This window comes from Diadema antillarum, unplaced genomic scaffold (assembly GCF_040938485.1).
Source record: "Diadema antillarum isolate AM-2024a unplaced genomic scaffold, OU_Dant_1.0 seq00001425_RagTag, whole genome shotgun sequence".
NCBI classification, from domain to species: domain Eukaryota; kingdom Metazoa; phylum Echinodermata; class Echinoidea; order Diadematoida; family Diadematidae; genus Diadema; species Diadema antillarum.
Genome location: NW_027272177.1, coordinates 146,293 through 172,323, shown reverse-complemented (window position 1 = coordinate 172,323; position 26,031 = coordinate 146,293). Strand labels below are relative to the sequence as shown.

The 26,031-nt window shown below is 39.1% G+C and overlaps 1 protein-coding gene across 1 annotated transcript; it reads left to right on the top strand.

Moving 5' to 3' along the window:
• LOC139709283 (sodium-dependent phosphate transporter 1-B-like) lies at positions 1-26,031 on the top strand. The gene is made up of 11 exons (XM_071621235.1): positions 1-137; positions 2,790-3,141; positions 3,888-4,028; positions 6,872-6,957; positions 16,416-16,512; positions 16,925-17,044; positions 18,232-18,297; positions 19,600-19,698; positions 22,991-23,255; positions 23,972-24,157; positions 25,101-26,031. Exons 2-11 carry the CDS (start codon positions 2,799-2,801, stop codon positions 25,336-25,338), a joined length of 1,641 nt encoding a protein of 546 aa, XP_071477336.1. The 5' UTR covers positions 1-137; positions 2,790-2,798; the 3' UTR covers positions 25,339-26,031.

Sequence of the window (26,031 nt, the reverse complement as noted above, 5' to 3'; positions counted from 1 at the left end):
GCTCGTTCCGTGCAAGCTGGTGAGCTGAGATTAGATGTAAACATAAATAAAACTGTGTGGACTGCTGTTTTTATTTGTCTCCGCAGCCAATGTAGGATACATTCTGCGAGGATTTCATGTCAGACGAGTAATAACAGGTAAAGTGAAACCAAAAACTTCTTTTAAGGGCAGTTCATGTTGACCTCGGTAGTCGCCTTGCTTAAGTGCATGTTGCTAGCCGGCCAATAATAAATTGAAGTCGGAACATGTTGAACAATCGAACACCGAACGTGTATCCGAATTTGAATGTTGAATGTATTTTTCATGTCTAACGTTACACTTCCTCAGCATTGTTTTCGATGACCATGACCGTCTGAATGGAGGGCCGTAATGATATTGATAACTGTTAGTCTTCTAACTTACATAGCTAAATGTAGAGTCGATCTCTGCATGTTTCTGGTTGTCTTATATTTTTTATCGTATGGTTGTGGAATTGGAAGGCTCTTCGTGTGTGTGTGTGTGTGTGTGTGTGTGTGTGTGTGTGTGTGTGTGTGTGTGTGTGTGTGTGTGTGTGTGTGTGTGCGCGCGCGCGTGTGTTTCTGTCTCTGACAAAGTAAAATCAAGGCTGTCTATAAATGTCGACTGCAGCCCCGCAATATTAGGCCCGAACAACAGTTAGAGCTAGAACGTTTCTAGTCTAGGTCTATCGACTATGTTCAGAATGTTTATGTGAAATCGAGTGCCGGTTTATGTAGGAGTCGGCTGCTTGTGCTACTCTAACGTGAATACTACTAGAAATAGGCCCTAGTCTGACGATAGCAAAAGGATGCGGCAACCCCCAGGCCCCAGGCCCAGCGCCCTCCCACGCCACGGCCACGTCTGCATCCTATGCACTAGGCCCGGCGCCGGTCGTGCATGAGGTGACCATGGACCGGTCATCCGTGTCCCATCCCTACTTGATGGTGAGGAATTGATTCATCGAGGTTATCAGAGCTGACCGGCCTGTGTCGAGCATGAGTTCGCCATGTGCGTGGCCATATCTAAAGATCATATCTCTCTCAACTCAATAACCCAAAGGCGTCTTTGTTTTGTTTTGTGAGTGGTTGTGCTAGTTCTAACGTTATACTTCTATCTAATGTAGTAATAGTATCTAGCCAAACATTACAATATATCCTCGACAAATCTTCTTAATCCCCAGAGATGAAATGTTGTGATAAAATGTACAAAACTACAAATAGGCCTAGCTTGTTACAGACTGTACAGCTGTATCACAATGTATGTAACTCAAAAAATATAGATTATTACAAGTCGGCTAGAGATTTCTCCTTGTTGTTTAAGTTTAGGTGATGTAAAAATTAACATTATAGTCGGGACTCGCTGTCTCAAAGTAGCTAGAGAAGAGAGAGCTGCAAATGATGATAATGTAACGTCCCTTTGCAGTATGCTTGTTTAATACTGGGTAACAAAGGTATAAACCAGCATCTAGATAAATCAGCAATGTAGATATGATGTAACATTAGTGTGAAGGAGAGCAAGGTGAAGATTTTAGGAAAAAAACTTGGAAAAAAAAATTATTTGTTTATTACTTTGTTAATTACTTTTTTTTTCTTTCTTTTTTTTAAAGTGCCACCTGACATGAAATCTTCTGCTTTATTGGCAGGGACCTCTATCAACTTTACTGATAAATTTTTGTAGAGGGGTCAGTTGTGCGTTGCACAAAAGGTTTTGTGTACTCATTTACAAGCTTAAGTCTTGAAAAGTTGAAGAAAGGTGGTGTGTAGCTTTCAAATGTAGATACTAAGGTACTAAAATTGACATGGAAATATATGCATGATAATAAGATCCAGGTTACATCAAGGTTTGATTTGTCCCTGATAAAAGAAAAAGAAAACAATTACTTATTTTGACATTTGGTGATATTTCTAATAATGACCTTCTAATGCCTAGACATGTTGGAAAGCTTTAGCCATCACTGTGGCAGCCTGATAGGAACTGACAATGTGTGGAAGAGATAAATGAAACTGCAGAGGAAAGTCACATGACCAGGGTTTGCTCTGATTGGCTGGTGCCAGGCAGAGTGGTTGGAAAGTTGGGTAGTGGGTAGAAAGTGGAATAGCATCCATGAGGACGGCAGTACAAATACAATTTTTGTGAGCTGACAGCACCACAGGGTTAGCACAGCCGAGTGGGACGTGGTAGACTCTGTCTGGGGATCTTGTCATAGCTCCTCTCTTCTTTGTGACATCAGGTGGCTGAGGTAGACTGTAATTGGTACTTTTTAGCTCTGTCAGCTTGTCATCAGTTTTTTTTTTTTTTTTTTTTTTTTATTCGTTACTTTGAAAGTTACATGTACTTAGGGGTCATAATGTATGGATTAGGTACCGTAATCTTGAAAACTTGTGAAATCTTCCGTTATTTTTCCTTGTCGTGCGTTGAATGTTTGTTTTCTTGTTGTTTTGTTCAATTGCTTGAATGTTTCCATTTGTCTTTTGATTTTGACTTTCCCATTGTATTTCAATTTTAGATGGCCTTCAAATTGTTTATTATACACCAGTAGAATGTTACATACTTCAGTGGCAGACCAGGTGGAAGAATATTCTGAATTGAAGAAGTTTGATATGAAAATGGTGGGATTACGTTTCAACTTACACTTTTTCCTTCTCGAAAGAGAATACAAGTACATCTTTTATATGAGTGTACATTATTTTAACTGACGCTAAACAAAGGAAAGGGGTAGATTGAGGGCATACATTACCTTGTAGTAGGTACAATTCCTGGTTCTTTAAATTTGTGTGCTGTTAATTTTCCAGAAGTCCATCATGGAAACGACAACAGACTTCTACGGAACCGGCGTGACGACCGTGTTTGGCCCCATGGAGATGGGCGACGTGCTATGGATGTTGGTGAGCGGCTTCATCATGTCGTTCATCCTCGCTTGCGGGCTGGGCGCCAACGATGTCGCTAATTCCTTTGCGACATCCGTCGGGGCAAAAGTCCTGACCATGTCGTGGGCGTGCATCCTCGCCTCCATCTTCGAGACGGCGGGAGCGGTGCTGCTGGGGTCCAAAGTCTCAGACACAATCAGGAAAGGAATCTTTGATGTCACCCTCTATGATGGGAAGGAGGAAGTGTTGATGCTGGGACAAGTCTGTGCGCTTGGAGGTATGCTTTCATCTAAGAGATTGTAAAATAGACTGAATTCTGAATAGCCCTTTGAAGGAATCTGAGAAGTATAGTTTGCCTGTGAAAATACCTTCAGATTTATTTTGAGAACAAGATTAGATTTTAAACTTTTCTGCAAACTGCACTCTTCATACATTTATGCCCATAGATGCTTGCATGTTTCTCAATTAAATACTCAGTAGTTTGGGAAAGTACTCGAGTGTCTCATAATCTGAAGATTTTCATGTTCATTTGTATTATAAAAAATTGATTTTTTTTTATTCGCATTTTGGCTATTTTTTTTTTGCGACTTCAAACTAGGGAAAAAATAGCAGCAAGTGAATGTTTTTGCTTGTTATTTGTATCAGTGTGTGTTAATGTCTTGATTCTGTGGAATTGAACCCTAAGAAATTTTTTGTGTTAAATGCTCCAGAGCGCAAACAATATCCACTTTTCACAGTACACACATGAGCTCTTTTGAGATCAAGGGGTACTTTTGCATAGCATGACAATGGACATTTCTCGTTAACTTTTATACATTAAATAGTTTCCTTCAAAAAGATAAAAAAAAGAAAAATTATTACATATAAAAAAACACCAAGATTAAGAATAAAGAAGGAAAGCAAACATGGAACTGCAGAAAATAAACCAGTTGCCTTGGCTTATATTTTTCTTTTGTGTTGTGTGTGGATTGAATTTGGTCAACTGGACCTCTTTTTCTTGTCTGTCTTCTTCTCAATTTTCAGGTGCGTGTATCTGGATGCTGTTGGCCACATGGCTGAAGATGCCTGTCTCTGGCACCCATAGCATCGTGGGAGCTATGGTGGGATTCCATCTGGTCATGTTCCAGCTCGAGGGTATCAACTGGAAGCAATTTGGTTTTATCGGTAGGTTCTCTTCCTAGCGATTGCTTTATATAATGTATTGAAATTTCATTTTACCGGGTGTACAGTGAACTCCCATTATACGGTAATTTACATGGTTATAATGACATTTCCTTACAACAAAGTCAAGATTCAGATCCCAAAATTATTATCCATGTATCTGTAATATGAAATTTTTAATGTATCAAATGGAAAACTGCCAATTCCCAAGGATTTTGTTACATCTGGAGTCACCTGGTACTGTATTTTTGTGTATAGTGAACTATAAAGGGGTATAAAAAGAAGTGCGTGTCTTCTTTGACTACATTAAGGTTATGATCAACATCTGTTAGAATAAAACCAAGTGGTAGAAAACTGTGTCTTTTCTCTGTATCAAGTTTCCATCAGTAGTCTCCATCAACGTTTTCGAATAATTTGTATGGGAGTATGTCCATTTAAGTATATTTTTTTCCTCACTCTTTGTAGACAAGATGCCATACAAATCGTGAGAAGATTCTCTCCTGATAAAGAATTTCTTCAGACCTGTTTCTATAGATCGATTCAATTTCGATGACCTATTCACCTACCGCCGCTAGCGGCGCTATAGCGGCCGCCATAACTGGGGGCCAACGGGGCTTCCCAGCGAGCTAGCTACCCATCAGCGAGTTGCACTTGCAGCTCAGCAGCCTAGCGTACCCATCGCGCATAGTTAGCCGAGCGCGAGCGCTGCGCCGCGGCCGGCTACCGCTGGCGCCGCGCTAATATTGTGATTGTTTACTCACTGTGTGGAAAAGTCATTCAGCGGCTTTTAATGCCATTCTGTTGGACAATTTGAGTGATTCAGACATATTGATCTACTTTGAAGGCTTCAAAGGAAAGATCAGGAAAACACATTGTGCAGTTGTTGGGTGCACAAATAACAGAAAAAACTGGAAATGGAAGCTACACGGCAGTGTGTGAAATTCAGACACCGCTGACGCATAACAAACTAAGGCAAAATTAAAGACAATTAAGTGAAATACATCGGTATAAAAATGCAAAGATTTCAAAACAAACTATGTCTTCTAGATTCTCTAATTAGGTTATCACTTCATATTCGTAAAATGTTGTTCATCTTAGAAGACAAGTTTAGATCAAAGAATATGATAATTCACTGTTTTGTTTTGTTTTGTTTTGTTTTATCCTTGGTGTCCTACTTGCCAAAGTTAGAATACACTTCCTGGCTAGACTTTATTATTATGACAAACATTTTACAGCCTACACTACAGCTAAATAAATGTTTCAAGATGCATTAAATTCTTATATTGTTTTCACTTCTTCAATGTTCAGCACTGAATTGACCATCTAGGCCTATTCAATTTTGGCCTGGAACTCTGAATTTGACTTTTGATAAAGTGATACCATTAAACCATGGATGGTGGCAAACATCCGTTTCACAATAATACTAAGAAAGTATGACTTAAAAATCACTTTTGTAGATTGTCCATGTGTTAGCATGATGCTATTTAAGGTTACTTAGACCTAAAACAGTAGAAGTTTTGCTTGTAGACATCAGGCGACGTAGTCGTAACTTAACTTAAGTTTAGGCATATTATACGGTCTAGAAACGCCTAGATTTATATTCCGTTTGGTTTATTCAGTTATAGGCTTGCCTGAAGTTATCGACATCCGAAAATGATATAGGATGTAGGGTTCTAGAAGTCAATAGGTCTAGATCTAGTCTGGAATCTTGCCTAGATTTCTAGACAAGATCTAATGTTAGACAGATTCTACCCTGCAACTGGCCCGACACTCCCCGAGTAAAGGCAAAAGCCTGCCCTAAAAAGGTTTAATTAACCGATAGGCTAGCTTGTAATTTATCGTGCCATAATCGAGCTCAAGATTCTTATTCATTATTTGTATTTAATTGTATCAGTTAACTTGACAACAGCCTAGGCTTATTAGCAAGACGTCTGCCTGTCCCTAGCAACAATTCTCCCCAGCGGCTTTTATTCTCTTGCAAGTCTTACACGAATGTGAATATACCGTACGGGGCTTACACGCGAGTACCCAAGTCATCGCCAAAGAAATAGAGTCTACAAACATTCACGGATCGTACCGATATTTACCTTGAAATTCAAGTTTTGGCTACAGCCGTATGTCATCTAACCATTAGCTCATAGTCGGTATAAGTTGTTTGACTTTATCTATTTTTAATTAGCTAGCAAAACAAAAGTAGACTCTAGTTGTCACAAATCCAGATGCGTCGATCGCTGCCAGCGCTAGAGATAGCTAGCTGGCCGGCTGGCGCCGGGTGGTAAAAAGCACTGGCTGCCGCTGGCACCCTTGCCATGCACGCACGGCGCTTGCTGACCCGGCCTGTTTGGCCCCCAGTTATGGCGTCGCCTTAAGAGGGCGCACTTCCATGAACAGTCGCTTGAATCGGTCTATATGCAATCTAATTTGATAAGTAGGGCCTAATATTTTTTTGTACGTCCTCCTCAGCGGATAAGTTGTTGCTGCGCCCAAATATTTTAGAAAAATGAAAATCACCACATTTGTGTACGAAACAAATGGAGAGCTACAAAATGTATCAACATTTAGACCACACAGTTTCCAATTTGTCTTAACTCTGAACTTTTGCAATTTTAATAACTTTGTTTTTATATGTCTATCCCCCTCCCCCTCCAAAAAAAAAAAAAACAAAAGCAGAAAATCACTGATTTACAATTTGTACTTCCCTGATTCTTATGTTTTCATACAAAACAGCATAATGCCACAGTGGACTTTTCCTAAAATAGCATTGTTGTGCTTGAGTGAGAAAATAAATCATGCAATGATAATGTGTGATTTATAAAGAAGTTTTATGCCTTTCATTCTTTGTACAGTGGCCTCGTGGTTCTTGTCGCCGATCATGTCGGGCGTCGTATCCAGTGTAGTTTTTGTCATCTACAGGAAGCTTGTGCTGAGCAAGGCAAGTTAAACCCCTTTCATGATTCACTAACTTTAAAGATGGCCCTTCCCTTTTGCATTCCTTCCCAAAAAGCACAGAACATGATATATTCCACCAGAATGACAAAACTATTGTAAATCTATAACATTTCTGTGATATTTGAAGGTTGTTAGCCGTTCAAATTCAAATAATGCACCAAACGCTCACCGCAATGTATTCTGTGTACTAGACACAGCTGCATACATTAATCCTCCAGTGGTTGAATATGATACTTACACTTCCAACAACAGATATATGCATGTTAAGCTGTCAGAAAAGAAGAATTCACTAGCTTCTCTTACTTTGTTATCAATGGCAAATAACAACACACCACTTACATGAACTACATGTACAACTAAGTGCATCACACAGGTCTGTAAAACTAGACTAGTATTTAGATTTGTAATTTTTGCGAAGTTCGCAAAAATTATTATTCAAATCTTAACGGTCAATTTAACTGAACAAATAAAGACCCTCTTGAGTTCAAAATTTACAGGAGGTTTCCAAATAGTGTTTTCTGCAATACCTATTTAAGTGTTCTCACCAAGTTTTCAAAAATTTGCATGCAAAAGGGAGTGGCTGTAAAGTACCACAGACATTGCATACAAGGAGGATGCAAAAAATATGATAACAGAGTTTACTGTGATTTTTATAACTTTGCATTCTAATATCATTCATATCAATCTGCTGCATGATCCCTTGACATGTGAAAGTAAACATTCACTAAATTTAAACAATGGAAACTTTTGTCTTTTTAGCTTTAGGCTTTGGTTAACCCATTGAGGATGAGTCTATGGGAAATGCGTGTTGTAGCAAAATCAGACCGTCCTCAATGGGTTAAGATGTTGAATAAAGCGAAGTATAAAGATTATTCCATTCAGGGATTGAAATGATCATTTTTCCACTCAGAGTAGAAAAAAAAGGGAGAATATTTTTTAATGATACACTGTTGTGGGTAGCTTTTCTGAGTAAATTTGATTATCTGAAGCACAGCATTAAAAACACATCCCTTCCATACCAATGAAGCCATATCAAACGGTTAAGAAAAAAGGTAAATAAAACGAGATAGTTGATAATCCAATTGATTTGGCCTTTGAATAGCAGCTTCTTTATCTTTCTTTGCAACTAAAGCTTAAATATGTTTGAAGTGTCCAGACACTATTAGCAAGCAAACACAAAGCAGACCTGTTCATGTACACTCAAAAATTAAATTTTTTAAAGCTCTCTTTTTAAATGCAATGCAAAGCCCATAATTTCCAAATGTTCTTAATCCAACAATGCGACTACAGTTCGACCTCGATTATCCGGCCTCCTTTTACCCAGAAATTTGTATTATCTGAATGCGTTCATGCAGTGAAGGACTTTTTTTTCATCCAAAAATTGAGAAAAAAACAGTGACTTTAACATTTTTTCATGGATCTATTTCACAAATTTCATAACATGTGCATGATGGGAGGGGGGGGGGGGCGCACTCAGTGCTCCCCCTTTATTTTTTTTTAACAAGAAAAAAATGGGGGCGCGTGCATCCCCCTTTTAAAATAATCTTATTAAGGCGCCTCCCCTGTACGGAATTCATGGATACGCCCCCTGTAAAGAGCTATTAGACTTTACTACTATGACTGGTCATAAGCAAATACAAAATGTACTTGTGAGGCAGAATAAATGCCTAGTCATGTAAAACGCTCTCAGCCAATCATTTGATAAGCATCTGCTTTACTTATGTTTTAATTTGTTTTTTTTTTTTGTGTGTGTGTGTGTTAATGGGTGTGAAATGTACAGTACACCCACACAGAAGCTTTGAGTCACATTTGAAGTATACACAGTGTAGATTAATAGCACTTTTTGTTTTTTGTTTTCTTTTGTTTGTTTTTTGTTTTCTTTTGTTTGTTTGGTTTTTTTTTAAAGATTTCAGATTACATATAACCAGCTGCCTTGCCAAGAATTCCTCTTATATAAGCTACAAAAATGTAGGCCTACTTATCCTGCCTTTAAAAGCAAGATTATTGGGACAGATTGCTCACTATCTGTTTTTCAATCCCTTGATACTTTAATAATTTGACATTATTCCGATAAACAAAATAAAAAAAAAGAGATCATTAATTACCAAGTTCGCACACATCAAGTGTTTTTGCAGTACAAATTTGTTCAAATTCATATTTCTTTCTCTTTTATGGCGCGTGTTGCAGAGTTTCCCATGTTAATGGGCACTAACTGGCTCCAAAAGTCTGTCATTGACATTTCTATTGAAACTCTGAGAAGGGAAGGCAGGGGCATTAAAAGCTCAAATAAAAGAGGTCGTTTGAGGGAAGATCATGTCTAAGTTTTTTTTTCTTCTTTTTTTTCCACCCATTTTTTGGTGCCCTACTTTCTCAATGCTCCTGTAACGTGAGTGAGTATTATTAAAAAGTGGTGTACATTTTGTTTCCTTGAAACCCTGCAAAAGGAGGAAGCTGGTGGCAAAAGCTGCAGAAATCTGATACTGTAGAGAGTCCAGGCACTTTTAGTGTGCTTTTTTTTTTCTTTCCTTTTTTTTGTCTACCTGTGATGTTTAGAAAGCATGCCTGTAGGGTCAAAAGACTGTGCCTTCCCACATGTTGCCCACATGCAGGAAAAGAGTGGTTTTTGAATTGCCCTTTTATCACGATGCTACAAGATATCTTGACTCATCAGCTTCAGTTTTATCTGTCGGGTAAGGCCTACAGTTGTACTTTCTGTTTTGCTAGTTGAACTCCTTTATTGATTGTGCGAATACACTTTGTAGAAAGTTGATACCGGTACAGCATGTCATATGAACTGCTTTCTCAACCCAGACTTACCTCCCTTTGTGTGAGACAGCAGTCACAAGAAATTTGACCCTGCCCTCCATCTTTCACTACTGCTGTCATTTTTTCATCTTTTATTTTTGTTTATTTTTGGTGTTTTTTTTTTGGGGGGGGGGTGGGGGGTGGGGAGTGGGTATGGGTGCTGTTCGCTATTCCGAAGGTTCGCTATTCCGAAGGTTCGTTATTCCGAAGGTTCGTTAATCCGAAACACACACATTCCCTATACCTACAGGTTCATTAATCCAAAAATGAAAAAGGGTTCGTTAATCCGAACATTTGTGGCGTTATTCCGAAGGTTCGTTATTCCAAAGATATGTTATTCCGAAAATGAAATTTGGAATTTAAACGAACCTTTGGAATAACGAATCTTCGGACTGAAGAGCCTTCGGAATAACGAACCTTCGGAATAATGAGCTGTAACCGTGGGTATGGCAGTATTGATTCATGCATTTAGTGAGCTGTTTGCAATCGGTTCTTCTCTCATTAATGGAAAAAAGAAGTAATGATGATAACAATTTATAACTAGAAAGTACTCAGAGAGTGCGGACTACTGCCAAACAGCTCATTTCCATCCATGCACTACACCCACGCAGCAAATTGCCTTTCCCAATGAGAAAGAAGCCTTTCTATAGGATTAAAAAAAAAACAAAAAAAAAACCCTCTCTTTTGTTCCTGTAATCTGCACAATACTTCTTTTTAAAAGCTTTACTGCATGCTCAGGCCCTTGTGTCACATGCTCAGTGCATGTACAACTGTACATGCACATCTCAAATAGGTGCAGCTTGAACCCCCCATTATTGGCCCAATTTTGCCTATGATAATCCTTAAACAAACACAAAAAGATTCCTGGACCCAGACTATTTAAAAAGGGATCACTATCCAAAATTTAATCATTTGATCCTTGGGCCTTTTATCTACTTTTCCTGTATTCATCCACATCTCCGTCTGCAACTTCTTGAGTTATTTTGCAAACAGACAGACAAACCATTGCTATCAAATACATAACCTCAGAGGCAGAAGTAGGCCCTTAATTGCTATTACATTTGTAAATAAGTGAATTCAAAGGTTTAACGAAGTCTGATAATCCTTTTATCATGGTTGCCATGGAGATTTCAATCAACCACCTTCTCCTTTTAGCCACATTACTGTGCGGACCCTTGACGTCAAAGCCCTTTTCTCAAGAGAAATTGTATTGGAATTTTATAAGCTGGACTTAGGCCACTGTAGATTGTGTATTCAGTGGTCTACTAGAAGCGTCAAATTTTGATGAGCTCTGACATTTTAAAGCTGAGAACATTTTCCTCCAACCTGTGGGACTCGAAGAAAAACCTTGTGTTGAGGCCTTTTGTTGGCTTTTGCCATGCAAGGTTACATTGTACATATGGTCACTAGTGGTGAGTTTATTGAATGGACACCAGAGATCCAAAACAAATTGTCTGCATTGTTCTGATGCTTAAATTTCCTGTATCACCTGACCGAAGCATTTGAGTTGATGACCAATGCATCCTATAGATTCCAGCTGCATCAGTTATGATATTAACAGTTCCTGCCTGTACATAACAAACATTGTATATCTTGGAACAAGAAACTTAAAAAACTACTTTAAAAATGCAAAAAAAGCAAAACCGAACTGTCTTTTTTTTTTCTGGGGGAGGGGGGAGGGGAGGGGAGGGGAGGGGATTGAGGCCTCAGTTCCACAGTTAAAATACCTCCCCCCCCCCCCCTGTATTTGAAATCAGTTGACCTGCAATTTTCTGTCATACATAAAGAAAGATAAAGGGGGGGGGGGGGAGGTTTTACAAAATGCTCCGTATGTTACGGTAAAATATTTTCCTTGGGGGGGGGGGGGGAGGACATGGGTAGAATTATGGGAAGGACACCCTTTATGCATTGATTGGGAGCACCTGGTACTTTAAACATGTACAACTGTACATGTGGATAGCATGTGACACATCACTCTGATGTACTCTTTATAGCTGTCATTGAATTGGTGTACTCCTATTACTGAACTCTGTTTGGCAGTGTCTGCTATTGACACTAAAAGAGAGTGGTACATGTGTTGATGCTGTTCTACTGTATAGTACATGTACGTATATTAATACAGGAATATACCGGTATGCATGTGAAATATACGGTACATAATGTACATTGTCGCAATATCAATCCTGATACGCAATAAACCTTTCTACCTTCCTTTTTGTTTGCCTGTTACAGAAAGAAATGTGTGTTTCATCACTCTAATGATGCAAATAAAGATTTTTCATTTCCTTGAAGACCTTTGTCCCCGGGCATTATTGATTTGATAACCCAATTCTTCGTGTGTTTTGGGGGACTTATCTCTCCCACACTCACACATCGTTACAATGAGTTGATTTCAAAGCATATTTGCTCAAGGCGATACGTGATGTTTTGTTGACATGAATATTTGAAGCAGGTCCAAAATGTGGTTCGTGGTTGTTAATAACAGTGTAATTAACGTACAGACTGCGAAGAGCATGATAGTTTTATAGTAGGATTAGTGAATCCTTTGGCACACATTGTACTTCTCCGTACCCGGTATGTGCTTGAAGATGGGAATGAGTGTTTCCTTGGAATGTGCTAAAAACATGCATGAGACTGATGTGCCAAACATATTCAAGATGGTAGAGTGGTATCATGCGATATGATGCAATTTGTTTATAGTGAGGAAGTCTCTGATTCGTAAACACATTCGATACTACGCATTAAAAATCAATTCACTTTCTATGCTCAGATGCCATGCGTTGCCTGTATTGTATAAACTTGCAGTCTCCATCTACAATATTTTCCCAGTGAATTCCATGTCACTGTATATTACACTATAGTAGTCTGTTTGAAATTCTTTAAACAAGTCTGAAATGTGCTATATAAAAACTATAGCTACAGGTGTATTAAAAAAGAAATGCTTTCATTATTATTGATATGATTTGCAAAGACACTCAAGAATGTTTTAATAGTGAGTAGAAACTTTCTTCTTGTACGAATTGTACATGTACGTGTATACATTGTACATGCAAATGGCTTAATTTTCATTAAACATACTTTTTCATTTTTGTCTGGTTGTAATTTAACCCGTTGATGACGAGTCCCAGGTATACTCGGGCAGGTGTCTATGGGAAATGTGTGTTGTACACGTAGCAAAATCAGCTCATCGTCAACGGATTAAAGTAGCTGTTGGGTGAGCGTTTTGAGAATCCGTTTGACACAAGTACAGTAGTTTTGATTAATGCTTTGCAATTTATGAAAAAGTCGTATGAGGTTACATGCACCAGTGGGCCTTTAGGCCTTGATTTGTGCTTTCATCACTCTTATCTGTATAGAAAATTCATCATGCACTGATTTTGCATCCACTGATTGAGTGTGGCCACCTTTCAACACAACAAAAACAAAACAAAGCAAAAAACAAACAAATGTAAAGAATAGACACTGGAAATTACCAAGGTTGCTTAAAGTACATTTTGTAGGCAGAAAATAGCTATAACCTGTGTGTTAAACTCCATTGTTGACCCACTTGTCCCCCCCCCCCCCCCCCAAAAAAAAAAAAAACCAACAAAACAAAACAAAAACAAAAACAAAACAACAACAGCAAAAAACAAACAAAGACAAGCATGGTAGACAGCATGAAGGTAATGAGATCCCCCCCCCCCCCAAAAAAAAAAAAAGAGAAGAAGAAGAAAAAAAAAAAGGATGTTGCAATTATTTCTGCAGACTCCCATCTGTATAGAGCTGTCATTTGAGCATTCAAATCTGCTGATTACCAGCCAGGTTGCCAGCATGACATGCTGTGTAAAGTGAGGTTACAAAAGCATTTTTTTTCCAGGTGTGCGTGTATTTATACTGGTAAAGCATGCATGCCGAGAGGTCGTGCTAGTCACCTTCGTCAAAATTTGTAATGATGGTGGAGTATAGTTTTATTTGAACTGTGAAGCAACGGTCCATTGTTCTGTGATATCGTGACACATCCATGTTGGTACCACAACAGACACGTCGAGTTTGCCTTTGTTTTTTCCATGTCTCTTTTTATTTTTGAATCAGCAGTGCAGTGACCCCTTCACGTCACTGCAATTATACAGAGAGGATACGACATAGTGCATTGTTCGCCTGCATGCAGTGGCCGTGAACATAAAGTTCTGTCTATGTTTTACCATGTCATGAGTGATATCGGAAGATATAGGAGTTGGAGGGGGGGGGGGGTTCAGCGGGGCAATGAAGGTTTTCATAGCTATAGCTCGCTGAACATGGCAGTCCAAACCATCGCCGAGGAATGTGTTTGACATTTGCATTGGCTGGGTCAAAAAGATAGTCCCAAGACCTACGTGCAACTTGAAAGGTTCCCCATCTCCCCTTCCTTTTAATTTGTATCTCCTTCCTCTGTCCTTTCTACGGTTGGCCAAAATGCAACATCCAAGAGCGTTCTCCAGCATTTGGCCAGCAGGAGGTTTTCTGGTGGTCCTTGCTTTCTTGCCCATGCTGTGACAGTACTCCTGATCATGAAAAATTACTAGATTTAGAATGTTGGACTCTGTTAAGTTTCTTTCCTCCAGCTCGCTTGAAGAGAGAAGAAATCGTCTGTTGAGAATGAGAAGGGCTTAATTAAAGTCTGCTCGAACACTATAGGTTTTGTGGTCACTGTAATGCCCTTATCATTCTCAACCGACGAAATGTTTTCTTTCTTACCTTCTCACTGTTTTCTTTTCATTCCTTATTTTCTCTTCTTCTTTGCTGTTTTTTCCTTCCCTTTGTTAACTTTTGTTCTTTCCTTTCTTCACCTTTCTTTTCATATGATCTTTTCCCATATAGTTTCTTCTATCATTCCTTGTATCTTCGATACAGAGTACCTCTCTAGATGTTCTCTTCCCTGTGTACTGAGATCTGTTTCTGTGGTATTTGTGTTGTGCAGTAGTCATTATTTCACTTTAATTTTGACACCACAACTTTATTACTCCAGAGCTAGTGGTGATGTCTTGGTAATGTCAAGTTTCTACAAGAGAAAGAGAGGGGGGGGGGGGGGGGGGTGGACAAAATTGAGACAGGTGCATAAAACCTACATGCCCACTTCCTTGTACATGTTATTACATTTGTATGACAACTGAAACTCATTGTGAATAGGCAAATGGAATAAGATTACAACCCTTCTTTTTCATGAGTATGAGACTTTTCACCAAAGGCCGATTTTTGTAAATGACAAAAATACATAATTTGTGAATTCCCTGTCTTCACAGACCAAAGGCTTTTCTTACAATAATCTTGGCAAAATCTGTATTTCAGTAGTTTGATCATCAGTATTTGTTCCTTTACCACAGAGCTACATTGTATTCACTATCTGTTATTTGATCTCATCAAAGCTGTGGAAGTCAGACATAATAATAACAACAATGACTTGGCAAAAGGTCTACCGTCTGCTGTTTCACATAGCAAACACGAGATATTACACACTTGGTGTCCAGCGAGTATTAAGCGGAAGGAGACCATCATGTACAATACTAAACATGTAGGCCTACTTTGTACGAGACAAACACTTGGCAATCGTTGTCCAAGGTGTGTCAAGGATAGAGAAGAATTTCAAGGCTTCAGCTTGTAAACCTGTTTCAAATTAGTTTTTAGAGAAGGTGCCGATGTGCTGTATCAAAGTCAAGTGACATTGTTCAACACAAGGTTGTCTGACCCATGCTAGAATTGATATTTCATCATAAAAACCTGGCCTGCATAATGTGGCAAGCAGCTATTAAACCTCTTGTAATTTGTTGTATTTGACCAGTCAATAGCCAACCTCTTGTAATTTGCTGTATTTGACCAGTAAATATTTTAGTGTCAACTGACTCCAGGTTGAACCTGCACAGTTATGGAAACCCTCTTCATGCTTTTACTATTTGACCAGATGGAACAAATTTGTTTAGTGCCCTGACATTTGTTTGCAAGTGTAGTTGATTGCCACACACTTGAATGTACAGTTTAACTTTTTAGGGCTGACTGTAAGAATAACAAATAAAATAAAACTGAAAAACTGTACATGCATTCAGTGCATGACATGCATTTTAGCTTTGCTCTTCTTTTTTTTTTTTTTGTCCTTTTTTTACTGAGTAATGACAATTTGCTATGTACATGATAAAACTCAATGAGTTTGTACTCATATACTGTACATTGTATATTGATAGAGCTGTAATATTCATGAGGGTTTAATTTTCACGAGCTTTGCGAATCACAGTTGGATCACAAATTTAACAAAATGCGAAAATGTCGCTATGCACCAGGTTGATAGTGCATACATAACTTGTAAATAGCGTTGGTGTCAATTTGGTAAGACAACATCTCGCGAAAATGTGTGTGACCTCGTTCACGAAAATACATTGTATCTGTACGCAAAAATAACAGCTTATCACAATACAGTATACTGATGAGGATGATGAATCAATGAATGATGAGGAGCCATGCTATGGAGCAATGAAATGCAATTTGCCCAACCTCCAACCACTCTAGAATGTCTCTTTCTAGAGATGCTAGATGATCAATGTTGTTATGAAGAGAATTTTGCCTGTTTGATAGGCAGGTTTGATAGTAATGTTTGCCCATATTTTATCTTTCTATCTGTGTGTCATACAGGAGGAGCCCCTAGAGCCAGGACTGAGGGTTTTACCATTCTTCTATGCCCTTGTCATGATCATCAACTGTATATCCATATTCATTGATGGTCCGAAAAGTAAGTTTGCTCAAGGTTTTTGTCCCCCCCCCCCCTCACCCTTTTGACAAATAGTTGTGTGAAAAGCGTAGAAGTATTCAGAGGTCCCCTCCCTCCCCCTTTATCCCTGGCTTTTTTGTTTGTGTTGAAAATTATTGAAGTTTATTTCACAGAGTGTAGAATATTGTGTAGAAGAGAAAGTTGGTGGAGGATATAATGTTAAGAAGAATAGTGCAGTAAACAAATTTGGTGAGTTGATATGAAAGTGCTTGGAGTCCGAGAGTTTAACCCGTTGAGGACAAGTCCCGAGTATACTCAGGCAGGTGTCTGTGGGAAAGGCATGTTGTAGAATGATCAGCCCATCCGCAAAGGGTTAATAGCAATATTAGTGTGAATGATGAGTGCTCTCTCTGTCTTTTCTCCCCTACCACAGTGCTCTACCTTCATGTCATCCCAGTGTGGGGTGTCATGATTCTTAGCTTCGGCCTCGGCCTCATCGTCGGACTCGTCGTCTTCTTCTTCCTGGTCCCATATTGGAGGAGACAGCTGCAAGGTATTACCCAAAAGAGAGAGAGAGAGAGAGAGAGAGAGAGAGGGAATATGATGAATATATATATATATGTGACTGTGCATCACAGAACAAACAAAGTCGCACACCTTGATTTTACGAGAGGACTCGAAAAAGTGAAATGGTTCAACGAAGTCAATCTTGAGTTTTTCATACTTTCTGAAATTTGGGGTCCTAAAATGAATTGGAAAGTGTGTTTTTGACAGTTTTTCTACAACCCCTTTTTTTGTAGAGTAGTGCAATTAGGTACACCTTTAGAGGTCCTTTTACATTTTTTAAAAATCCTTTGCACACCCTTCACTTTCAATAACTTTTGAATATATAGTGCTACTGCCTTGAAAGTTGGCATGTATTTACAATTGTATATGGACAGAATTTGTTAATTGAGCATGCTTAATTTCAGCTTATTCTGATATTCCCCTCATTTTGTTGCTACAGTGGTTACCTCTCTGTTTTTTGTCCCACTCATCGCACAGCCAGCATGGTTTGGAAAGATTAAGCACTTGAGTAGACCCTTTACTTCAGAGCCTCTTTTCTCAGTTCACACCTTTCCAGAGTGTGTGCTTTCTTCCCAATATTTAGATAGGCTAGGAGAGTCCATCTGTATTGAGTTCTACATCATTTTAAAGCTTAGAATTTGCTCTTTCAATATCTGCCATGAACTAAGTATTCGTGTTTGGCGACTTTTAGGTAGTTTTGTGATGCAGGGTCACATATGTCTACTGTAGACTACTTTTGACTCTCTGGGCCCTTTTGGGCCAAGAAAATCTTGAAATGTGAAGTTTTTGTGACTTGAAATGAATAGAAACATAATAAAATAATTCTTTTTAAAGCTTTTACAGTATAATTGCCTGCTGGGGCTAGCAAAAGGTAACCTGGCATCAATTTTTAATGGCCCTGGGCAACCAGCCACCACTAAAGTGGATCCCTGAACTATGGAGTAGTTAAGAAATCATTTATCTTGAATAAAGGTAAAATGTTATGAAGATGGATTCCAGCTTGCAGCTTGTACCGTATATCAGCTTAATACAGTGATTTCTTCAAAAAAGTAACAGAAAACGTAATTTTGCTCTTTTTGCAACAAAAGCTCACAGCAAAGTTTGGCAGTTTCCTCAGTTAACCACCACAGTTTTGAAACAGCTTTCATTTGTGTTTGATTTTGACTCGTGCAGACATCCAGGCAGCAAGCAAGTACTCCGGGGAAATGGCAGAGGTGAAGGTGGACCCAGAGATTAAAGGTTTGCATTTGTTTCATGGTACATGCATATAATATGCATGATGATTTTTATGAAAGCTAGCCAGAACATTGGTCAAAGAAAAAAATGCATTCACATCTAAAAAGAAAATTGTTCATACTTTCTGTCCAAAACATTCTTCATCGGGAATGTCAAGATTCTGATGCTGTTGCAGAAAAGAAAAGAAAAAAAATGAAGACTTCAATTTGAACTAGTGCTATAAAAGATGTTGAGATCATAACATTTTGCCAAGTAAGCTGTCCTGATTTTGAGAAGTTACAGAATGTATATGACCTCCATTAAAGGACAGTAAATTTTTTATGAACTGTCTTCAAAGCAAACGTCAAGGTTTCAAGTATGTTTTAGACGTTCTTGTGAGCTGCACATTGGGGAATCATTTTATGTTTTATAGCTCTAATTTTAGGTGACTCATAAAGAAACAGAGATGAGCTGCATTAACCAGCAATATCCTTCAGGGTGACCTTGTTATACAACATAGCTATCTGAAGACATTGGCATCAAATATTTACTTCCACTTATCATACACTGCTTATCATGTGTGCTTAACCCAAATTCTACGTTGTATAATCATAAAGGATGAACTGTTAATATGATGAGGTGTCCCTTGTAGCTCCAGTCTGCATTATTGTAAAGCAAACATACCGCACAGAAAAAAAAAAAAATAGATAGAATATTAAAAGCAAAGACAAGGGTGTACTTCCCTCCGGTACTGCATTGTATTTAGATCCATTTCAATTCAATATTTTGGTTTAATAAAGCATTTTAGAAAATATTTCACGTGCAAAGATTTAATGATGACAAAACTACAAAAAAAAAAAAAAAAGCCAGTGTTGCAATTCTACTTTACAAAGATGCATGATATCAAAGGTAAAGATACTGTACGAGCTGAAATTTTCGCGTGCAGATATTTTCGCGAATTGCTACTTGGAGGACATTTTCGTGTGTTGTTAATTTTGCGGTTGCGAAGGTCTGACTGAACTTAGTTATTTGTGCATTGTTATTTTCGTGTGTTGTTAATTTGCGATTCAAAGGCGATTCACGAAATTCGTGACAATAAAACCACTGCAAAAATTTCAGCTCATACAGGAGATAAGTATAAAAGTAGACACAAAAAAATATATATCACTACCTTCAAAATTGATAAAAATGTGAATAGAGATGAAAGGCATGAGATACGGAGTTAAAATTGCTTCATGGTCAAAGCAGACATAAAGAATGTGAGGTGAACTTGAATGATGACTGTGATCACACTCTTAAAGGTGAGCTATATTTCTGTCTTTATAGTCCCAGTTTGTGACACAGAGGAAGTGAAAGTCAATCTTGCGGGTCACCATGGCAACGGACAGGTTCACTCTGCGGAGAGCCAACCCATGGTAGAACCAGGTATGTCTGTGCCGAAGGCTTTGCACATTTTTGATTGCTAGTTCTGTTCAACATGCATTGCCATATTATGCAGTGCCACTTGAACCATAGATTGGCGTGATATTCATGAAAGGGTCACAAAGAACTCGTTGCTCTTTTCTGAATGTAAGTGGTATCTACCCGAGAAAGAAACAAATGAGAAGCATCTTGTACTTCTGAATTTGATAAAAAACAGACAAACTACAATCAAGTTTGATGGTTATTTTTTGCAGATCACACAATGGAATGCACATGTTATGGCATGTCAAGGTTAAAGGGAAGCAGTCCTGAGATTTTCACTGTACTGATAATTATAGAAGAGTAAAAAAATTTACCTTTCACCAATTTATACGCGTGGACATCAAAAATTGTCTCCGTACTCGATTTTTAAAAAATGATTCCTGCAAGCGATCGTGTAAGAGCCTGCCAAAAGGTGCAACGTCATTGATGCCCTACTCTCCAGTTGACAGCTGTGCCTCAGAACACCAATTTAAGTGTTCAAAATGATCATATCTGATTTTTTCATAAAATGTGACAATATGTGGTTTTATTATTTCAAACAAAATATTTCAAGCTTATTCATATATACTATTGATATAAAAATAAATAGTAAACATGTATTTATAAATAACTAGGGATGACGAGCAGAACACCGCTGGAAAGAGTTGTGCATCGATGACGTATGACTCTCCGCCAAGACTTGCTCATTTGCAGAGTCACACTTTTTTTACCGAAATGAACGAGCTTATTTGGTGATTTGAAAGTTTGTTTTTGATGAAAGTAGTTCATTGGAGGTACCAACAACAACATATTTTTTTTAATTTTGTGAGGACTGCGTCCCTTTAAGTGAAGGGTTCTCAGTTCGGCTTGGTGTCAACAATAAATTGCAAAATCGTACAAAACTTTACTTATTTTTATGTTTTTATATCATACAAATAATGAGAATTTATTGAAATTGTCTTGTAGAATCACATACTCCCACCTCCAAGAGCCGTAATGACCTTTCATGCACCAATAACCACGTGTGAGGTGACAGTGCATGTTTAACAACACCTAACAAGAGTCTACTCATCTGATTGGTCGATTACTCATCATGTGACATGCAATTATATAGTTCCATTGCATGCTGTTGCTGTTTTGCCGAGCAATTATATATTTTTTTTAAAGCAAAAAATCTTATAGTGTAAGGGTGATTTTGCCAGTTTACAATGACTCACATATTAAACTCATGAAGTCCAGGATAGTCAACAGCTTTGAAAATTCAACCATGTTACAAACTCTGAACGTGAACAATAGTATTGCAAAATTGTATCATGCGCGGGGCGCACATTACAAGCGCAGTGTCCTTGCAGTTGGGGTCTAGGGCCTGCTTAAAGGCTCGAAGTCTGTGTGCTGTAAAGCTGTAAGTTTCTACATAGTCTCTGATACCATCTGAGAGCTCTGTATTTTCACATGTTTTATTTTCATTTGACTGTACAGAAGACATTTGCTGTGTTTAACACAATGTATATTCAGTTTGTAAAATACATGCTTTATTTTCCCAAGCGTGAGGCGCAATCTAACTTGTGGCATCAAGGAGAAGTTTATGAAAATGGACGAAAATAAAAAACTTTCTCAAAAATCTTGGATGTATTGATCTTGCATGAAAAAACTGATTAATAAATCAATTAACTTCTGACTTCTCTCTCTGCGCCATCAATGCTGGCGCACTTGCTGTCTGGTTGGCCCCTGCTTTGGGGCGACGTACAGTATCCAAGAGGAAGAAGGAGAAAAAAAGCAAATCGTATCGCGCCGCAGCAGCAGATACTGAGAATGGTCCAACTCATCGCTACTTGCGGCGCCTGGCGCATCGGCGTATGGCGCATCGGCGTGTTGTTCCTCTTTTGAGGGCAACATGTGCCTGAGCTCGCTGCTTGTTGTACTTACTATATTACCACTGGCACAGTAAGTGAACGAGGAATTACGGTTGCAGGTCCATTCCCAGCGATTGTCTTGTTAAGATGTTATATATCTTACCCAGCAAGGGCCACCAAATGTCAATGAGTAAGCACTTTAATTTCAGCCGCAAATTCACTGATGCGAATATCCCATGCCGCATGCAGTTTGCTGATAAAGTCTTCAATGATCAATGTTCCTCTTCAGTGCCTTTTTTATCACTTCTTGGTACGATTTCCCTCTTTATATCACTTCATCCCCTTTATGTTTTGAAGAAAAGTTCTGCCAAATGTGATATGTGTTTCTGTTTTTATCGGTAGGTTGTTAGTTTTGCTGCAGTGTTTTGAAGGAAGTTTTGATCTTATCACTTCGTGCTATTCATGGCAATATGATCGTCTATGTAGCCACTGGAGTGTACATTGTAGTAGTACATGTACTTTGTGATATGTTTCAAAGGCATAGTGTATGTGTGGCATTGGAATTAAAGTTATGAAACAAACTGTTGGCATTGTGCTGTCTGTTTCGTGCGGTACACATCTTGGGACAGGTGCTCAATATTTCACAACTTGTTTCCCGTTGTGCTACTTACACGTACATTCGATGTTCTATCTTGTGTTTTGCACAAAAATTTGTCAAAATAGATGTTTCTCAAGTGTTGCACATGTTTTTAACATGTTTTTTTTTGTTTGTTTGTTTGTTATTTTGTGGGGGTTTTTTTAGCGTGTTGCCAAGTCTGGAGGATGTTGCATAGCATGTCGCTGTCTTTGAGGATGTTGCACAAGTTTTTGAGCATGTCGCAGCAACATGCTCTCAAACTCATGAACCATGCTGAACCCATAGATGTTGCACCATTGCACACCTATGACGTCACAATCAGCACACCTTTGCTGCACGCACTCAATCAGTTATACAAGCCCATTCAGCCACTTATTTTACTGTTGTCAACAACTTCGTCTGATCTTTGATGTTCAACTGTACCCACGGACTGTACTGTGCCGCTTATTTACCTTTCACATACAAGCAATTTCTGAACTTAATTCGAGAATCAATGGGGACCACATCCGTTGACATCAGAGGTCTTTTTTACATCAAATAGTGTATGGTGTTTAGTTGTGAATTGGAACATGAATTCGTGCTGGGTAAAAGATTATGCGCACTATTAGCACAGCTTTGTACCGTCGAATAGCCCTCCTCTATTTTTCACCTTGTGCAAAATCTTGTACCATCGCATCTGTGACCACTCGCTATTTGCATATTATTTAACAATGGCTTGATATAAAACCAAGTAACAACGTGGCTTGCCCAATGATGAATGTTTCTCCTTTCCCTTCGTCCTCAGCTGGCCAGACCATGCTCACGACCCCTACCTCGCCGACTTCTAAGGATGCCAACGGCTTCTTCAAGGTCAACGGGAACAAGTGGAAGCGGTTGCTAAGCAACGAGCCAACAGGCGGTGGTGACGCCCAGAAGCACATGAGCAAGAAGATGGAGTCGGAGGAGTGGAAGAGCATCAAGGACCACCCAGTGGTGGCCAAACTATGCACCCCTCTCCAGATCCTCTCTGCCATATTTGCCTCTTTTGCTCATGGTGGCAACGATGTCAGGTGAGCTCTTTTTCTGGTTTTGCTTACCATCTGACCATTGGTTAACAAGAATTTATAGAATGTATGTCGGTGCATACTTCAACATGTCTTGTGACCAATATTGTCACTGAATGCATAAAAACAGAAACCAAACTCTCTTTCCCTGTTCATGTAAATGTTCTAATGCAAAAAATTATCAAAGTTCTTTCAATTTTTTTTTTTTATAGACAATCATAAAAAGTATGAATAAAATGACTAAAAGGTCCTTCCGATACAACTTACCATCTGTATTTCAAAGCACAAGTTAAATCAGTTTTGCTCACCACATGGGGATTAGTGTGTGTATGTTTACGATTTTGTGCCTGTTAGTGTTGAAGGTACACCCGCTGAGATTTGAAAAACAAATGATATGGAAGAAGAAATAATGTAATACAAACATGAAGAGTTAAGGTTGCACGGGGAGCAGATGGTGAAATAATTCCCCGCCCGTCTTTCAAATGTATCCAGAAGAGAGTTGGTGAGGGCTGCAACCAAGATATGTCAACACTCCACCAAAATGTTGTTGTGATGGAGTATTAATCCGGTGAGGACTGACTGATTTTGCTACAACATGCATTCCCCATACGCACCTGCCCGATTATACTCTGGACTCGTCCTCAACGGGTTTAGAATTAAGATCTACCTCAGGAATATAACAGCACCATATGTTACTAACATACATTGTTTCCATTATGCAGCAATGCCATCGGGCCTCTTGTAGCTCTCTGGTCTATCTACTCTTCGGGGGGCGTGGACCAGAAGCAAGGCACACCCATCTGGATCCTGGTCTATGGTGGCTTCGGCATCACAGTGGGCCTGTGGCTGCTGGGGCGCAGAGTCATTGAGACCGTGGGTTCAAAACTCACCCCGATGACGCCTTCAAGGTAAAACACATTTCAAGAAAAATTGGAAGTCTGGAATATTAGATTTTTGTATTTTGTTTGGATATTGTGTTACGTTAGAATTGTATACATTTTGAAAGGCTGTATGGCAATGAAGGCAACTTTAGTTGTCTTCCCACATCTGCCATAGGATTTATGAAGAAAGCCTTGTAAACTGACTCTACTGTTTGCTTCATATTTTCACTATTTGTTTTTTCCTACCACATCAAGGCAGTTTCACTGGGTGCTTTTTTACTGGCAAAAAAAGTACACTGCAACTAATGTACCCTGGGTACATCTCTTCTTGTAATGGTACCACCAATTGTCATTGTTTTATCACGGCTGGGTCTGATACGGGCCACGGTGGCAAAATGCATCAATCATGAGAAATTTCTTCTGAAATCTTGATGAGGGCTTGTTGTAGTGATGTAATGCTTTGTATTTGAAATACTTGTAACTTCTAAACAGGAACTTTTATTCACCATAAACACAATTGAGATCATTGTAGGTGTGCTCACTACTGACATTGTTTGCATCATGGATTTCGGGGGTCCTTTGAATTTCAGAAACCCAAGACGTGCCACATCCACACTCCTGACTCAGTTGAAGGCTTGCCGACTTTGCATATTTTGCTCAACCTCGCAACCACAATCGAACCCATCAATTTTTTGAATACTAGCCAATTGCAAGAAAAAAAGAAAAAGTAGTCATAGCTTTGTCATAGCATTTGCATCAATGCAAAGTTTGCATTTTTTCTATACAACTTTACTGTACTGCATTTTAAAAGAGAAACGCTTCTTCAAAAAGTTACCAAAGCTCTTGTGCATTGCATCTATTATTTTACAGTGGGTTTATGTGCACACAAAGAGGTGCATTATCACGTAAGTATTTTTTACCAGTAAGGCTCGCGTTAATTGCCATTTTACATATCGTTGTGTTTCTCCAGCGGCTTCACCATCGAGCTGGGAGCGGCGGCCACGGTACTCCTCGCCTCGAACATCGGAATCCCGATCAGTACGACGCACTGTAAGGTCGGCTCCGTGGTGGCCATCGGCAGGGTCCGAGCCAAGGCCACAGTCCAATGGAAACTCTTTGGTAACATCATCCTGGCGTGGATTATAACCCTGCCTATAACTGCTGGACTAAGCGCAGCTCTTATGGCTGGACTGAGGCTTGTCTTATAATGATTACTGAATGCCACATTGGCAAGGATGTAGAGATAAAACTGCAATTGTTAGTTTTTCAATTTTTCCCCATTTTTTTTTTCACTACCAGATATCTTTTATGCTCTAGTGCATAGGTTCTGCTTGGATGACCTGCAAAATCTCCTGCGTTTCAGAGCCAGCTTTGAAATGACCCAACAATTAAGTCCTACCTCAAAGGTACACGGATAGGAAAAGGATTACAAGCGCTAAAATCCCCTTGGTAGGGGACGGCCATGTCGTAGCATGGAGTTGCATGTTGTGTGCAGGTCCTGTGAAAAAATCCGGGATGAAAAAAAAGACGGGATGTGGTACTTCTTTCAAGAAAAGATGGAAGATCCGTGCTGTCACAAACGGAGGCAACGATGCAATCGTTGAGTGGTTGTGTGTCATCCTACGCTCTGCAAGAAGCGACGACTGGCAAAGAAGGCTGGCAAGGGACATCCCGGGCACATTCTCTTCTGCTCACTCAGCTGCCAGATTCGCCAATTTTTCGACCATTTCTGAGAGCAACATGTAACATTAGACAGCCCGCAAGAGAGAAAGAGGTTAAAGGTCAGGAGGGAGAAAGCAACCAAATCACAGGATAAGGTTTCCTAATCTTTCAGTGTGCTAAAAGTCAATCTTTGTTTGCTTTTTTAAATGGAGCTTCTTACAATGAATTACTAGCCAGTA

Excerpts from the sequence above, each read along its gene's own strand:
- LOC139709283 (XM_071621235.1), top strand. The coding sequence starts at position 2,799 with ATGGAAACGACAACAGACTTCTACGGAACCGGCGTGACGACCGTGTTT. Across the intron at positions 3,142-3,887 it reads ACAAGTCTGTGCGCTTGGAG|GTGCGTGTATCTGGATGCTG; the intron begins GTATGCTTTCAT and ends CTCAATTTTCAG. Across the intron at positions 18,298-19,599 it reads GGTGGACCCAGAGATTAAAG|TCCCAGTTTGTGACACAGAG; the intron begins GTTTGCATTTGT and ends CTGTCTTTATAG.